This window comes from Gadus macrocephalus, chromosome 3, assembly GCF_031168955.1.
Source record: "Gadus macrocephalus chromosome 3, ASM3116895v1".
In the NCBI taxonomy this organism is placed as follows: Eukaryota; Metazoa; Chordata; class Actinopteri; order Gadiformes; family Gadidae; genus Gadus; species Gadus macrocephalus.
Genome location: NC_082384.1, coordinates 8,464,638 through 8,482,894, shown reverse-complemented (window position 1 = coordinate 8,482,894; position 18,257 = coordinate 8,464,638). Strand labels below are relative to the sequence as shown.

At 41.9% G+C, this 18,257-nt stretch overlaps 2 protein-coding genes and 1 long non-coding RNA gene across 5 annotated transcripts in view; 2 read left to right on the top strand and 1 right to left on the bottom strand.

Moving 5' to 3' along the window:
- Positions 1-813: 813 nt before the first annotated feature.
- acox1 (acyl-CoA oxidase 1, palmitoyl) lies at positions 814-15,968 on the top strand. 2 transcript variants are annotated; one of them, XM_060047021.1, is made up of 14 exons: positions 814-1,070; positions 1,615-1,774; positions 5,846-6,006; positions 6,617-6,724; positions 6,878-6,997; positions 7,954-8,069; positions 9,684-9,853; positions 10,238-10,400; positions 10,994-11,184; positions 11,374-11,541; positions 12,412-12,517; positions 13,014-13,157; positions 14,174-14,380; positions 14,791-15,968. In XM_060047021.1, exons 1-14 carry the CDS (start codon positions 962-964, stop codon positions 14,839-14,841), a joined length of 1,974 nt encoding a protein of 657 aa, XP_059903004.1. In that variant the 5' UTR covers positions 814-961; the 3' UTR covers positions 14,842-15,968. The 2 variants fall into 2 exon arrangements, with proteins under 2 accessions (XP_059903004.1, XP_059903005.1); XM_060047022.1 differs by lacking the exon at positions 5,846-6,006 and adding an exon at positions 3,873-4,033 and having other exon boundaries at positions 815-1,070.
- On the bottom strand, positions 12,844-16,535 carry LOC132453934 (uncharacterized). The gene is made up of 2 exons (XR_009524843.1): positions 16,398-16,535; positions 12,844-13,195 (listed from the first exon to the last, which is right to left on the bottom strand). It is a non-coding gene; the product is annotated as an uncharacterized LOC132453934 (long non-coding RNA).
- The window catches only part of LOC132453930 (inactive rhomboid protein 2-like), a 30,018-nt gene continuing 28,168 nt past the window's right edge, over positions 16,408-18,257 (top strand). The window contains exon 1 of one of the 2 annotated variants that reach the window (XM_060047019.1): positions 16,408-16,548. The gene's annotated coding sequence lies outside the window, so the exon portion shown is untranslated. The remainder of the gene's footprint in view (positions 16,549-18,257) is intronic. The other variant, XM_060047020.1, reaches the window with a different exon arrangement.

The following is an 18,257-nucleotide window of genomic DNA, read 5'->3' as shown; positions in this document are numbered from 1 at the left end:
ATTTCCTGTGCCAAAGATTCTGCAAATAAGAACATCATTAGTTTTAGATGTTCTTATTCCCATAAACTCCCAATGATCACTCAGTAGGTATTTTGTTGGTAACATTTCACTTTTTCCTTTGAGTTTCATTAGATATTTCAAGCCAAGTTCATGTCTTCTTAGTTCTAGCGGCATCTCCCCCATTTCTATTAGTGATGCTGCTATTGGAGTACACTCCTAAGGCTTTTGCTTGGACTGGTATTTGTTTTTAAGTATCTTCTTCTTTTTCTTCTTCTCGGAAGTCATATAAACTGAGGCTAGAACCAAGAGTGCCCTCTGTCATTAGTTTATTGGAGGTGCGCAAAGGACGTTTTTTTCAGTGTTAAACATTAGATAATGAGATTTATTTTCTTGAGTAATAATGCGCCTTCAGTCACCTTCGAAACAATAAAACTACATGGAATCAGTGACAGACCACCATAAAAACGTTTCAACTGGATTTGGAAGCTCGAGATATCCGTAGAGTGTAACCTGCTGTGACCTCGTTCCCAGGGGTTGTCATTCCGCGACGGAAAGCTTGGAATGAGATGCACCAAATAAGCGTTATTAGCGAGGGAGAGGGCGGGAGAAAGGGACTTTTAATAGAGTGATATCCGTTTCCGTTGATGTTTCGTATATTGCTTTGACGGAAAATTCGTAAGAACTCCACATTTATTCTCGTTGCTGTTGTCGTTGTTGATATTTTCATGTTCGTATTAATTCGCACTCCGGGGACTTGTTAAATGGCGTACACAGCTCATGGAAAGTAAAAGACCGGAAATTGCGTTGCAACCGGTATAAAGCTACAGGATCCCTTCAACTGCGTCTACAACTAAAGACGATAGCCAAAGAGTCCACCCTTGTCCGGGAGCAGAAGTTATACAATATCTATGCCTCGCACTGATTATTGACTGGCTAGTGTTCTGCAGGACAATATACAATAATGAATCCTGATATACTTAGAGAGCGACAAAATGCAACATTTGACATCGAAAAACTCACAAACATCCTCGATGGCGGTGCTGAAAGGACGAATAGGAGGCGAGAAATACGTGAGTTGGTTGGTTCATGTAAGGGGTAATTGACAAACATACTTCAAAGAGGACACAGCAGCTGTGATTCACAGCAATAACATCGGTGATGTATAAAATACATCGGGTTAACCTAGTGATAGTGAAATGTATTAGCTGAAAAGCTATCCTGACAGCACAAGGTGATATAATAGTTACCGGGTCACATATGAACCTATTTGACAGTTCAAGTGGGTCATCTGTATTGAAGTCATCCCACTTTGATTATCCGGAGTCCTCTTCACGATTTAAATTACACAACTTCCCTGGAAACAGTGGGTGAGGCATATTTAAACATTGAAAATATTACGTTCGTGTTAAAATAAGACGGAAGAATTTGGGTCATTATTAATAATTAACATTCGATGCCAGAAAAAAGGTAAACATCACATTTGCAACCACTTCACTGCTTTCAATGGGATCCCTAAATGACCAATATTAAGTATTGTTATCATTTGTGCATGTCGACATCAGGTTCATAATCGTATCTGACTGAATGCAAACCTGTATCCCTTCTCTACTGTAGAGTCCTTGGTCCTCAATGACCCTGACTTCGATTATGGGAACCCCAACTTCCTGTCTCGCAGCGAACGCTATGACCAGGCGGTGAAAAAGAGTGCCCACATGATCCTAAAGCTCCGGGAGTACGGCATTTCAGACCCTGTTGAGATCAACTGGTATAAGAGGTACAGAGTCCATCATGAAGGGCATAGAGACACTACACTACAATGGCCAATATCTTCACAACACCTGGGTTATGTAGAACAGTACAACAGCTGCAGAAAAGTCACGTCATGCTGTACACATATTTTTTTGCGTACCCCGCTAAAACGCTTGTTATTTAACTGTTGGTAGGTACTAGTGGTGTAACTTTTTTCTTACTAAAAGGTTAGAAGAAACAACACTCTTATTAATTATCTATTAGAGAGAGGTACCGCCTGGCCAGCTTTTTGTATTTGTGGAATATGTCAGTTATTAGATTGGATTTTTTTAATTCGATCAGCGTTGACTACATATGCCCAGATTATTTGTATCTACATGATGGTTGAATGTTTAACATTGCGATTGAAATATATTTTATTTGTTTTGAGGGTTAACCTACCCTCACCGGTAGAATACATACATGGAAATCGCACAATTTACTCTTTTTAAACTGGTGCCATTACTTGCATCCATTGTTTTTATTTTAGGCTAACCGATGAATTACTGCTTCGTAATCATTCCTTTAACCTTGCCCAAAACCTCCCTCACTCCTCCCTCACTCCTCGATAAAATGAGTTGACATCCATGCTAATGTACCTGGCTACCTGCTGTTTTGTAGTGTTTTTCGTTTTTGCTTGCATTTGTTTTTGTTAGCGAGTACACTTCAATTTGACCCATTTGCAATGAGTCACACATTAAACCATTAACTAGGCAAGGGGTCAGGATTCTTTTCATTCGGAAGAGCCATTACATTTTTTAGATTTCTTTGGAGATCCAAAATTTGGGTTACATTATTACCATAAAAGGTTTTTAGAGAATATACTGTATCTTTTCATTGTATCTGACAAATAGGCTATGATACGTTGTATTCCCAGCCTTTCATGATCTTCTCAGGGTTGGTCTACCTTGATAAATAAGGGATTATTCTCTCTAACTTTGGGTGGCTAGGGTAAGGTGGTATCCTAAAGATATGGCCCCTTTTGGACTGTAACTTTGATTAAGGGCATTACAAATACAAATGGACATGAACTTAACAATTTAGCTTTCAATCCCATCAAGACATTCATGCAAATATCTCTTATCTATAATTTTAATTTGGATAATCAAATCTATTTCTCACCCAAATGTTAACAGTCAGTGGCAAGAGCCACGTAGGCTGCAGAGAAATAGGCTCCTGACCCCTGAACTAGGCAAACCAAGTAGTATAATTTGTGGTTAACTTCGGTGTTAGATGGTGAATTGTTTAAATCTGGTGAGTTGTGGAAATGTTGTGTATCAGCCTAGAACTGTCATGCATTGCACACCTCTCGTTAGTTCCAACTTATGTAACTAGCCTGTATCCTAGTACACCACCATGAGCTGCAGTAGGGCAGAGGTAGTGCTGCAACATGTGCAAAGGTTGGAAAAGGGAGTAAGATGTAAAGAAAGCAATGATGCAGTGCTGTGTGCAAACATGGATTGGATGGATGTGATATCGACACAGGGTTGAAATGTTGATCTGTGTCAGTGATCGATACCTGGAATGGTAGTCCCTTGTAAAGCTGTGTCAAATGGGGCCAACTGAGATCTCTGATGACATGATATCATTGACTGTCTCAGACGTAGCTAGATCGCTGAATTGAATCAGCACTGTGCTTATTGAAGACATGATCACTTTATAAGTACTGTTTTTGTACTTTGTGCTTTATGTATCTGAGTTGCATAAATGTAAGTTAATTTATGGTGTCACTCGTAATTTGAATTAAGTCAAACTGGGGCCAACTGGGATCTCTGATGACAGTCATTGACTGTCTCAGACTCTTAATTTGAATTAAGAGTGACACCAAAGGTATCTGGCTATTTAAGAGTGTGTGGAGGAAGGGAAAAGGGGTTAAGGAGACAGAAGAAAGACACTAGCCGTCTGGAAGCGCCCTAGCCTTGGCCCTGACAAGGCCTTTTCCATAGAGGGCACTAGTACACTAGTGGGTTCTGCAACCCAGCATTTAATGAATGACCGGGGTAAAGACGGCCATGATTAGTAAACTGCAGAACACTCCTTGAGCTAAGCATGGATTTAGTGTCTCTTGCCTTCCCTTCATCCAGTATGTACTGGGGCACCGGACGGGAGGCGTTGGGTCTACATTACGTCATGTTTCTCCCAACCCTGTACACCCAGTGTGACTCTGAGCAGTTCAACAAATGGGTCCCTCTCGCTCAATCCTGCACCGTGCTGGGCACCTACGCGCAAACTGAGATGGGACACGGTCAGTTGTCCGGCTCACTTCAAGTTCTCACAACAACTCATTACACATTCCCAGTTAATTTCCCCCCACGATAATGGTGCTGTAGATAAGATTTGAAGGGTCCCTTTTTCACCACCATGTGAGTGTGAATAGCTATTGCAAGCAGTTTCAAAATCCGCCGTAGATGTATGCTGGATGCATCAGTCTACCAGCCTACCCAATGGACTGTACCAACAGGTAGGCATCACAATCCATTAAAAGATGTAGGAGGACACTGCCACACAATGTCAACAATTCAAAGGGCAGGAGAGATTTAGAAATGAACAGCTAAACACACTTTCAGCTGGTCGTTAAATATGGGCCCTATAAGAGCTGTTTGATTGTTGTTTGAGGAATGACATGTTGATGTCATTCCAATAAAACAGATTTTATTGTTTAGTTTTGAATGTGCTCTTAGAATATGTTTTTTCTTTGTCTGCCTCTGTATGAGCTAACTTAGATAAGACCTCCCTGAACCTCAGGGCATCTCTTCTGTGATCAGTTCAGAATCATCTTGTCAGTCACAAGTGCGTAGAGTTTTCAATAGAGACTATATTGAGGGACGGGGTATTTTTTTGGGCTGTTACGATTTTTCGAGTATTTTCTTCTTCACTTTACAATATCTTACCTACAGCACCTGTGTAATTTTTACTGGATATAAATTCAAATGCATAAAACCTAGGTTAAGTGGTGTTGCATTGCCGATAGCTTTGTAAACTTGTGTCAAAGTAACATTGTGCTGAGAGGCGTGGTGATTTTTTTTGAGCTCGGAGCACAGTTGCGGACACGACCAAAAGCTCACAGTGGACCGGAAATTGACTGAAAGCAAAGGCTGATGCGATGCGTTGGAAAGACTATCAATTTAATGTAAATCGATATTTGAATTCATATCCATTAAAACTAAAATGGGAACAATCTATATATATTTTTTTATGTTTTTTTATCCGTTCAAAATTATATGTAGTACATTCATGTATGATCTTTAATGCATTATATTGGTAAATAGCATTTTGATTGTTATTTTTCTTGATGGTAAATAAAATAAAAAATACAATTGGTATTTGACAGATCTCAACAACATTCAAATAAAGAGGTTTCCTTATATGTGTTTAATTTGATATTGACTAAAAAAATTGTGTGGCTTCTCAAAATGCCATCTTTGGTAAGTCAATAATTGGGATTTGGGAGTTAATATAAACCCAAGATTGTAAAGGAAGTATTGAGACGGGCATCAATCACTAATGTAATGTTACCAGGTTGTATTATTTAGGAAAGCAATGTACCTGACACTGCAAGTCACACTTTTTTTGGGGGGTTGGTGACCTAGCTAGTCCTCTTAATGCAAAGGGATTGAAGTTCTCTACTGTTCAGGCCAGCTATCCTCTGCTACAAGATATTTCCTTCCAGGGATTTGTAAGGTTGCATCTTATCCATGTCTCCCTGAACATGGATCACCTTCAGGCAATTGGTGGGGGCACTCTGCAATGATGCTCAGGCTTCCTATTAACTGCTTCGCCGTGCTTTTCAATTTGGCCGAAACCTTGGCGCATTAGCATGGATGATGTACTCATACTGATTATGTTGTGCCCTCTTTTAATAGCTGCCTTGTGCTGAATTTTATAAAGAGCTTTATCATATGAATCGAAACAATTGTTCAACTCTGAATGATATCACTGATTCTAATCTGAGGAATTTTTTCCCCTCATCTCGTTTTTATTTATTTTTATTATTTTCCTCACCCTCATCTAATTCATTTCTCGAATCCTTCACTGCTTGCCGCTGCCTTCGCGACAGCTATGTACACCGCTTCAGAGGAAACCCGCTGGAAATCCATCTGGCCATGTTCCTGCCCACCCTTCTCAACCAGGCCACCCCAGAGCAAATGGACCGCTTCTTCACACCCTCCTGGGACCTGGAGATCATCGGCACATATGCTCAGACGGAAATGGGCCATGGTAAAGCAGGAACACCTGGAACTGACCATGTAGCACGGGCCAGCGGGCCCAGGGTGACTGCATCTGGACAGGTGGCTTGGGTCTAGGTGGCGGTCAGAAAGCGGGTAGATTGGTGGTCAGCCACGTCGTTGCACATACAGTGTGAGCCGTTTTGTGTCAAATGGTACAGTCATTTATGGGTGTAGCGTAGCTGTGGAAATTTCTCTTTATTTGCATTTGCTGTGAGATTTGTCAAAAACCTACATGCATTCCATTTGCCTCATTAGACCAGCCTGATCTCGTTGGGTTTACGTTTCAGTTTCACGCTGTGGATCGGTCTGAGCTCGCTCCCGTAGAAACACTCGGGGATAGATCTATCAGAGGATCATCCGTGGAAATCAATAGATGTCTGTCCCCTTTTGGGGTTTTGAAATCTAGTTTGAACTGGCTCAAGGCCAGAGTTATATTCATCAAGAAACTGAAACATGACTTCACAAGATCAATATGGCCTTATGAGAAATTCCAAACAAAAATGATGTCGTGCAAATGTGACTTTTTATTGTGACATATGACTTATTATTGAAATGGTTATAACGTTTGTGTGTGTGTGTGTGGGGCATTTCATTAATAGGCACTCACCTCCGAGGTCTGGAGACCACCGCCACGTTCGACCCAGCCACTCAGGAGTTTGTAATGCACAGCCCTACCGTCACCTCCATCAAGTGGTGGCCAGGGGGACGTAAGCACTCACTCAACCCTCCCTTCAGGCACTGGGATACCTCTACAGCTGGCTTAGAGATGGCTTTCTCCCAGCGTTAAATCGAATAAACCCTTGAATGAAAGTCACTTTCCTGCCCCCCCCCCCCCCCCCCCCCCATGGATCTCTGTGCAGTTGGAAAGACCTCCAACCATGCCATCGTGTTGGCTCAGCTGTACACACAGGGCAAGTGCCATGGTCTGAACGCCTTCATCGTGCCTCTCCGCAGCATGGGCACCCATATGCCACTGCCAGGTAATCACACCGCTCTGCAGAACCTCTGCTCCCTGTAGAAGTCTGACAGTCACCAGTGTCCTCTTTGGTCTGTAGCTGTTCCTCTCTCTGGCATCGGCACGCCCAATTTTTTTCTCTTTATTGCTCTTTTTTTTAATTGATGGATAACGGGTCCTATAAAAAGTTAAATATCAATATCCCTTGCCCACCAAATATCTTGTCTAAAAATGCACAAAGCTAAATGTAGTAGTAAACCCAGCGGTTCTACTGGGCTCCTCTTCCGTACAGGATTCAGATGGATATGGTGGAAGCCATTTATTAGCACAATGCTGCAGGAAGCTTAGGTGTTGCCTCCCGACATGTCCGAGATCTCTTGAGTGTTTGTGTGATGATGGCTGGTTTTACCTGTGTTGTCCAAGGCACAACAGGTGTGCAGCCTCACCGAGCCCCAAAGACTAATAAACTCCCGTCTTAGAGAGACTCAGGTTTGTAGGGGTGTGGTCTAAAGCCCTTCTTTGAAGCCCCTCCCCCTTGCTGTATACATAGTTTGTATTTTCGTCAAAGTCCAAAACGCCATAGTATCATTCGGCTGCATTTTCGCCGTTATTTGTGTTTCAGTAATGAGTCATCTCCATCGATCGTTGGCCAGTAAGATGAATAGATTAGGATGTGATGGATGTTGCAATGGATGTGATTGAACATCATTTTCTGATGCTTGATGCACACCTTGATGAGCCTAATTTACAGCATTAGAAGCACATGACAAATTTCTGTTTTCCATCACTTTAACATTTATTTGTATGAATTGATTTACATTTTTGTTATTCAATTCCCCTTGTCCCCCATCAGCTCCCTCTCTCTCTATGGATTTCTCATCTCTCTAGCCCTCTGTTTTTGCCTCATCTTTCTTTCTATCCCTCTTTCTGTGTCTCTCTTTGACTTAATTCTTTCTGGCTTTGCCCTTCCCACTTGCTCAGGTATTGTGATCGGGGACATTGGACCAAAGTTTGGATTTGATGCGGTCGACAATGGGTACCTTAAACTGGAGCATGTGCGAATCCCGCGAGAGAACATGCTGATGAAATATGCACAGGTGAGAATGTATTTTAAGGAAAGAAGTAAAGGTCACACTGGTTAGCATTTCAACTAGCCTTTACAATAACCTGGGCGTCTGTAGTCAGTGCTGAGCGATAGTGATTTCAATAAATGTATCAATAAAACCCAATCCTATAACGTGGGATTTAATGATGTATTCTACATGCTACAAATGCTCTCCAACCTGCACCTACCTGTTTTTAGTAACAATAGGAAGTGTATACTCTTAAAACAATCCCACACACGCTACCCAGTTCCTGCCACACAGTTGCACATCCAGTTAGAGCGGACAGAACACTGTAATTTAGGTTGTTTTTAATCTGAAAGTTAATATGAAAGCTGAATCTAACACTTAATTACTTTAATTACTACCGTACTGATAAATTCCACATTTTCATTACACATATTTCACATCAACAACCTTGCTCTACTTGGTTTCACAATACCTTATTTAAGAGTGGTTTATGGAAAGTTTGGATCTGACGTAGTCCTCTCCTGACTGGTCCACGAAATGTAGAAGTTGGGATTGTTCAAAGCAGGGTGCAGTTTCCAAGTCTCTTTCTTCCAAATAGATCTTGGAGTCAATACTTCTCTTTCAGTGCTTCAGGTCTCACACAGGACACTGAAAACCACCACCACAGTCATTTATTGATTCTCTTTCATGTGTGTTAATTCTGCGATCTCTCCCACTATTTACCTCTTAAATTCATCACAAAAAACTTTATCAAAAAACATGACAAGAACGAAAACACATCAAAACACACCTCCAATCGTTACCATACTAAAATGTGCAACCAACTATTGGGTTACCTGTGCTAAATAAAGCCGATCCCAAACAACCCACACACTCTCTATGTTGAACAATTGGCAGGGAGTGATACCTGGGCATAACAGGCCCCAAACCTGTTGGTCTGTGAGGGATCTGATGTTGAACTTGAAGACACATTTGGGGCGATTTGATGCTAATACCAACCCCTCAGTTGCTCAATTGATCAATTCCTTTAAAAACAACAGGTGCTTAGGCAGGTTTGTCAGGGTGGAGGATGAGCTACATTTCATAATAATATGAATGATGGGCCCCTCAGCTGTCAATCAATGACGGTTCTGTTGATATCGATTGGCTAATCCTAAAATGAATTATCAGGAGTAGTTTACTAGTTTGTGGTGGACTTATACAACTCAGTAGTAGGATAAGTGTAGTGAAAGTAATTTAACTTACTAGCTTACCAGCTTGGGAACTAAACACAATTTGATCGACGTTACGTTTTCTTGGCCACAAAGTACAATATGAAATATTAATGAAATATGAAAGCTGAGAATCCTTCGGCACCATCGATAACATAAAACGAACATCCCTAGACTGTGAAAAGCAAAAATGGCTGCGATAGTGCCTGATGTTCCTGATGCAAACAATCCATTTACGATCAAGATAAAACCACAAACTAATCCTAGTCTACTCCTACCTTCATTGATTGACAGCTCAGGGATGTTCTTTGATTGACAGCTCAGGGCTCACCAGTGAAATGAAATGCAGAACGAAACATTCAAATGTATGTATGTAACTCGCATGCACCCGGTTCAGTAGCAAATGTTGCTCCTTTGACTCCCCAAGGTGAAACCAGACGGCAGCTATGTGAAGCCGCTCAGCTCCAAGCTAACCTACGGCACCATGGTGTTCATCCGCTCTTTGATCGTGGGGAACGCAGGCACCATGCTCTCCCAATGCTGCACGATCGCCATCCGCTACAGTGCTGTGCGGCATCAATCAGAGATCCGCGCAGGGTGAGTCCTTCTCCCACTGCCACCCCACTCCGAACAATGGTTGATCTTCCAGTGTCGAAAACATGCACCAAACACACTCACGGAGACGAAACTAATAAAACTAAGACCGTTATTACGCCTTGTAAACGACATTGTTCACCAGCCGCTCCTGTGTGGAGCCAGAGGTCATGGTCTATATTCGTGTCATCAAATTAAACCACACTTTTGTAATTGACTAATACATTAATTATTTAAGTAATTTATTAATTTTTTCAGGATCAAGATCCAGCATTGCTTTGGGGCCATTTCAACAATATTAGTTTCTCATAAATCTTGATATTCATTTAATAATGCCTGCAATGATTGCAGATAAACCTTGACTATCCTTTTGTTTTTCTCTCACAGAGAAGCTGAGCCCCAGATCCTGGACTACCAAACCCAGCAGCACAAGCTGTTCCCACTGCTGGCCACGGCCTACGCCTTCCTGTTTGCTGGCCAGTACATGATTGACACCTACAACCGCATCTCTGGAGACATCAACCAGGGCGACCTCAGTGAAATGCCAGAGGTACGGACGGACTTCAGTTCGGCAGTCATCCCCCAGGCTTTACTAATGGCAGAATCTGCATCATGCCCTAACCTTGTCTGTCTGTTCTGTTGTTGTGTTGATCTGATCAACCCTAACCCTCGTGCTTCTACAATGCGACTCACCTCTTCACACTCGTAGCTCACTCGTGTTTCTTTCTTCTCCTCTCATTTACATCGACATGTGCTAACCGGCATGGCCTGTGATTGCATTGTACATTTTAACCTGCAAGGGAAGTTCATTAAATGTGTAACCACACACACACACACACACACACACACACACACACACACACACACACACACACACACACACACACACACACACAGAGACACACACACACACACAGAGACACACACACAGAGACACACACACACACACACAGAGACACACACACACACACACACACACACACACACACACAGAGACACACACACACACACACACAGAGACACACACACACACACACACACACACAGAGACACACACACACACACACACAGAGACACACACACACACAGAGAGAGACACAGAGAGACTAAGACTCGCTCATGCCCTCCCTGTCTGTGCGCCAGCTCCACGCGCTGTCCGCTGGTCTCAAGGCCTTCACCACGTGGACGGCCAACACGGGCATCGAGGTGTGTCGCATGTCCTGTGGCGGCCACGGCTACTCCCGCAGCAGCGCCCTGCCGGACATCTACGTGGAATTCACCCCTTCCTGCACCTACGAGGGCGAGAACACGGTGATGATGCTGCAGACAGCCAGGTGGGTGTGGACCCTACACCCCAGCACCCCACTCCTCCCTACCCCATGCTTCCCAGGGACCCCGACGCCTACGCTTGTTGGTGAAGTGAAAAATGAGCGGAAGAGGTTCCAGACGAACAGCAGTTTGCGATTTGTCTGGCGATGCCAGGTTAATTAAGGGTGCTTCTGATTGGTTGTGTCCCCCTGCAGGTTCCTGATGAAAAGCTACCGGCAGGTGCAGGCCGGACAGCAGCTCTCTGGGGCCGTGTCCTACCTGAACAAAGTGCACCATAGGGTGATGGCGCCGCAGGCCGTCTCCTCCCAGCTGGACCTCAACCTCAACACCCTGGTGGATCTCTACGAGATCCGCGCTGCCATGTAGGATACAAAGGAGTGTGTGTGCGTTTGGCATGCGTGCGTGCGTCGTGCGTGCGTGTGCGTTTAGGATCGGAAGTATTAGGATTGCAAGAAAGAAGAAAACTAACTGAATATGTGGTCTAAATCTCAGCAAGCACTTGAATGCTCATTTTGGAGGTGCCTTTTGTACTAGTTTTGTATTTGTTTTGCAGGCACCTTTTGTACTCGTTTTTGTAGGCACCTTTTTTGGTGTGAAAACAGCCTGCTATTGCTTCCACCAAATAATCAAAATGAAAGTCAGTCTTATATACAGTTTACGTGCCCAAGCTAGTGTTCCATTGGCCAAGCAATTATTTACCTGCTTTTTACTGTTGAAAAGCTAGCGGGATACACAGGATACTATAAGAAAGTGTGATACATTTGGAAATATGAGACATCTCTAGTTAAATTGTATCTTAGTTAGGCTATTTATTTATTTATTTTTAACATTTTTTGATTGAGAGACCCATAGTGGCAGAAATTGGACAATTAACCGTAAACATGTTTGTACTGCCCTTACATTTTTGGCCTTTTGTTTGATTTGGGGATGTGGAAGTATTGTTGAAGTGAGATGGGAGTTAAACTCCATGTCACATGTTGGTGTTATTCTATTTAATAATACTAGAGGGCACCAATACTTCTTGTCTGACCTTTCAAAGTAGACATTTTAAGCATTAAAAAAGCATTACAAATTTCAACATTACCTTCAAGGTATAAAAAGTGTGTGTGTGTGTGTGTGTGTGTGTGTGTGTGTGTGTGTGTGTGTGTGTGTGTGTGTGTGTGTGTGTGTGTGTGTGTGTGTGTGTGTGTGTGTGTGTGTGTGTGTGTGTGTGTGTGTGTGTGTGTGTGTAGGCTGGTTGAGCTGGCGGCTCAGAGCATTCAGCAGGAGTCTGCGCGTGGGAAGTGCCAGGAGGACTCTTGGAACAACAGCAGCATTGACCTGGTCAGAGCATCGGACGTAAGTTCATCAATGTTCTTTGTAGATCACTGTTTGCAAGGCCTGACAAAAGTTAGGGAAATAAATGCAAATGTTTATTGAACAGAAGCTTTAGTCCCAAACAACGTTTGAGGAGATTATCAAAATCTACAATCCATATTGGAGGAACTATCATTATTTAAGTCCCTCGTAACCTTATACTGTGATTTTTATCCATACTAGGTCAATAATATTTGTATTGTTGTCTAGTGTGCATGGTCGAAATGTTAATGGAAAATAATAATATTTTCCTTTTAATTTAGTAATAATAATATAAAATAATTTAGACATTTGACCTCAGTGCTTATAGTGGTAGGAGAGTGTAATTGATTATCCTTTCATGTGATATATATCAAAATAAATTACACTTGTGACATTGGTTGGATTGGCCTGAGTCATGAAAGTAAAATAATGGTCCAATAGTCCAAATTTCAATGCATGTGTATGCACATGTTTTTCCTGTGCCCCGGATGTGCAGGCCCACTGCCACTACATGGTGCTGAAGATGTTCAGAGATAAGGTGGACCAGATAGAGGACCCAGGCGTCCACTCGGTGATGTCCACCCTGGCCCACCTCTACGCCATCCACGGTATGGGGAACTTCACCGGAGACTTCCTCCAGGTACGCCTCCTCTCCTTACTAGGCTTACTGCTGGGAACCTATTAGCGGTGGGAATCTCTTGGCACCTCACAATTCGATTCAGATTCAGAGGTCAACGATTCGATTCTAAAATGATTATTGATGCATCTCGAAGCAAAAAACTTTTTTTATGTACATTTCAATGCAGGATTTTCAAAAAATCTGAATTTGCTACTCAGAGTTTGCTAATCACTTACTACTTTTTTGATGATCATCAAAGACATCAACAGGTTAATTACCTTTTCTAATATTTTATTAGCGAAAAAGCTTTTGTCACAAATATGACTTTCTATGAACAATGCAATAATCAATGCTGCTTGCATTACAACACACTATTTTAATTCAGACTATTAAATTATCTGAATCGAGACGGAATCGTTTTTTCCCCCCCTAATATCAACGCACTGGAAGTAGGTAAAAAAAAAAAGATTTCGTTTTATTTTCTTTCTAATCATTCTTTCTATGTCATTAAAGAAATAGCTGCCCTTAGTCAATTATAAGAATAAGAACTTGTTTGTCGTTCTTTTGCCTGGCTGTGAGTTTGCGTGCATGCTATACGTAGGCTGAATCGCAATCCCGTCCAGACAAATAAGATTGGCCAAAACACATTGAAGATCAATTAAATAATTTTAAAACTACTCAAATTATCCCTCTCTGTCCAACAGAATTTTGCTGAGATACCTTCCGTGTTTATTTCTGTTTCGGATAACAGTTGTGATTGCTACACTCCCCCCATTCCCCCCATTGTTTTATAATTTGGAAGAATACACACTCCCATTCCCCCCGAGTTCTGATTTGACCTAGCATTTTAACATTTTCGTAAAAGGCTTTGAACGACTTTTAAACTGCTGTTTACTGGCAACAATGTGTTTCTCCCAAGTGAAAACAAAGCCAGCAAAGACGGTGCTCGAAGCAGGATCATAATTGTACAAGCCTACAACTAGCCTACAACTATTGTAAGCTGTTGGCTGCCAACCTGTTCCTCCTCTCCCTGCCAGGCCGGTGTGCTGACCGGCGCCCAGGTCCCGTCGGTCTCTAAGTGCCTCAAGGGGCTGCTGGCCGAGGTGAGGCCCAGCGCCGTGCTGCTGGTGGACGCCTTCGACCACCACGACAAGATGCTCAACTCGGTCCTCGGACGCCACGACGGCAATGTCTACGAGGCCATGTTCGAGTGGGCACGCAGATCACCCCTCAACCGCACTGAGGTGGGTTTTCATTGCAGAAGAAAATATTTTTTACATGTATGGTAAAGTTTAGTGATAGATCCGTTCTTGACTGAGAGTAGGGGGGGGAAGTAGACGAATTATTTTTGTATCACACATAATCATCAATCAATTAATATAGATTATGTTGTTGTTGTATATATGCTAATTTTATTATTGGGGAATAGGTCAAGCAAAAAGGTGTGAAGAACCTTTTTTTTACAATGACGTGGTATAACCATTTTCTACAATTACCTAGGAATGAAAATGTTGCCTGTTGGCAACTCCATTGATTGCATTCATTGTTTACCTAATGTGATGGGTATTAGGTAATTTTTATTTTGGTGTTTGTTTGTTTGTTTGTTTGTGTATGCGTGTTAAACATGTTGCTTTCCTACTCCCTTTTCTGCCAGGTTCACGAGTCCTTTCACAAGCATCTGAAACCACTGCAAGCCAAGCTTTAATCCTTATTGTTTGATCCTGGGTTGCAAGACAGCTACAGTATATTGATAGGAAATATCTTGACCATACTAATCTCACCTCGGATCATTAAGTCCTTGGTGTCTGCCAATATTCCATTCACAAGAGCCTTATATTGCTATATATATCACTATTGTTTTTGGTTGGCAACATCAGAATGCTCTTTTTTGTATAGCAATCGTCAAGCAAATTTTGAAAATGAAAAATCGACGACTGAAAAATCTTTATCAGTGTATAATTATCAGTGTACACGGTTATATTGTAATGGCTTGGCGTTTATGGGCACATTCAATCAATTGTAGAAATCTCAATCTATGGCTAGGATTCATGAACAATGGTACAGTTCCCAACAGCCCTAGCGTTTTTCTGTTTGGTTGCAATTTAGTATGGAAAGTGGGGACCTGTAAAACAATGCATCCCTGTTAATTGCTGTGTTTTAAGCATGTGCCTGGGGAAACTTAGCCTGGGAACCAGACAAATCTCGCAAGCTCATGGTTAATTTGCACTGCCGAGTTCTGGCTCACCTCTAATACAATAAAGATTTCTTCCCGGTACCATATTGACCAACCAATCACAACCGTTTTGATTAATATGAGTCGGGATAAATACGATGACGGGACAGAGGAACTCCCTTGAGGCATTATAAACAACAACCAATATGGCGGTCTGTTGATGAAGAATGGTATCGAGACAGTATTATACAAAATGGACAAATACTTTCAGTGATGCCTTTTTTTGAGTCGCTTAGCGCTGTCACCCGTTCCGTTGAAATGATTGGTTGTAGGACTATCCAGAGGGGTCTGTGCCTGTTGTGCCTGTTGGTATTTGGAAATATCTTTTTTTACTAATGACTAATTGCAGCTGGGAATTCGTCCTGGGATGCCAGGCTTAGGGAAACTGTGTTTTCTGAATAATTTCACATCTTGGGGATGGCAATATTTAAAGAAACTGATTTAAATGACATATTCTAATGTAGGATTGTTGTCCAACTTTGTAGTTAAATCTGTGTTTTATCATCTTTGTATTTTGATATCATACATTCTCAATGATGGATAATCATGTTTTAAATTAGGTTTATTTAATTGATATTAAAAAAAGGATCTGATTGATATTAACGTGTTTTGTTATCTGTGAGTGCCAGAAATTATGAGTTATTCACTTATTTTAGTTATTTTAAGCACAAAAATGTCAATGTTTGTTTACAATTCTCTCAGAATGCTACCATGTCGATCACAGAACTTGCCCAGTGTAAACAACATATACATTTAGATATAATATCTGAAATAAATCAAATCATAGTTTGAAAGAAGAGACGTCATGCTGTCACAGGGCTAAGCCCTTGGACTAACTAAGTAGATTCAGTACAAAAAAAATAGGGAAGTACTGCGGTGAGGAAGAGACATGAGTTGATGGGTGCCACTGGATGTTATGTGTCCGTTCCTTATATTATTATAATACAAATTTAAGAGAACCCAGTATACGCTGTTACACTATAGCTATAAGACTAAAAACGAAATGGATTTGTGGAACAATCGATTACCCGAGCATGTCTTGAACGCAACACTGGTTTCAATCGCTCCGCCTCCTGCTCCTTGGAAGAGCTCCAACCGAAGAGGCTACTGGGAAAGGGATGCCTCCGCCGAGAGGGCACGTTGGCGAGCCCCTGCTGATACTAGTGGATCTGTTTTGAGGTGAGTGATAGACGGCTTTATTGGTCTCATTATGTATAAATTATCCATTTTATCTTCAAACGTACGCCACTATACAAATTTTAGTGGTAATAATAATTTCGAAAACATAATAATACACAACGGCGTAGGCGTGCTGATGTTGACGCGCCGAGCAGATCATAGCTTCAACCGAGATACAAAGACATGCCCCTGGGAAGCAAGCATGTCTTCGCAAATCCGTTGATTTTGTATCTTACGAGAAAGCTCCAAACATTAAAATGTAGGACGGGTCTTTCTAAATGCTTTGTATAAACTTTATTCCGTTAGCCTTCCATTTTACCTATACAGGGATTGTGACAGCAGCCCTCCCTCTGCTAAGTTACTGTGCGAGTTGACGTGACTTGGTTGGTGTTTCATTTATTTCCCTTAATGGGTTCACGAAACATTACACTTCAAGGTTACAGGTTTTAGTGTAATATTTAGTGGCTTGCCATTTCTAATGAACTAAACATACTATGAACTAATTACACTCGAAAATATATCGCCCTTTTCCCTCTGTCATTGGTTCACTATGAAATAGGGCGTTTGAGTGTCTGTGTGAGTGGGTGGGGTTGAATTATATCTAATATTCGTAAAAAAGTATGTCCCCAAATTAACTCTAATATCATTACCTCCTCTGCTGCTGCCCCCCCCCCCCCCGACACACCTTCCCATACCTTCCCACCCAACATCTGCTTCTCCAACACCTTCCACACTTTCAAATCGTTAACCAAGACTCCCCGTTCCGCCTCGCGTTCCTGCTGCACCGCACAGCTCACTGGCCAAGAGTTTAACCCCTTGCCTACTGTCTTTGTTGAACTGCCCTTTTTTTGTTGCATATTGAACGTTTTAAATTAGGTATTAAGCTGCATATGAACAACCATGATGACAGGAACTGAAAGTATGCTACTAATTGATAGTATTCTTATGGCCAAACTGATGCCTTGTAGTTGCCATGTTTACTTCTATCTGCATAAATGTCTGCCTTTCAATGCAGTCCTTCCTATCTTATCAGAAGGTATTCCATCCTGTTTTTTATCTATAGCGCCCCGGTTGGTGCTACTGGTTTACAAAGGCTGTTAGTTTGGGTGGTAATGAGTGTTGCGTAACTATTGCAGGTTTTTGCAATCAGGGGAGGCATTTTTTCAATTTAAAAAAAGTGGGCTACATTCCCAAGAACATGTTATATCCTGTGTGAGTCCATCTGGTCTGTTTGTTGTGCTCGGTCACTCTTCTTCATGAAGTTGTGCTTTGTTGTGTACTGCTGTTGTTAAAGACTACACGGAGTAAGCTGCTGTACCGGCAATTAGGTTTTATTGCTTCTAACATCGAGCTCTACACTGCACCCCTTTGTTATATACAACATGAATTCAGTTACACCACAATGCACCTGTTTCTCAGTTCAGCAGCTGTAAAGTTAACTGCGGCCTAACCCATATTGGGCAAATTGTATTTGACTGCATCTCAAATGCATTTAACCTACCATGGTCAGACGAAGACCATCTCAACTTATCAAAAATAAAAATAACATATCAACCGATATATATTAGGTTTTGGTCGTCTACTGTGCTGTGAGAGTTTGGAGGTTCAACAGTGTGGCCCATGGTGCTATAGTAGGCCAATTGTGTGTCAGGCCATGTCACTACTCCCACCACCGCAGTCCGAGTGCATCCCTGGAGCAAGGGTATGGA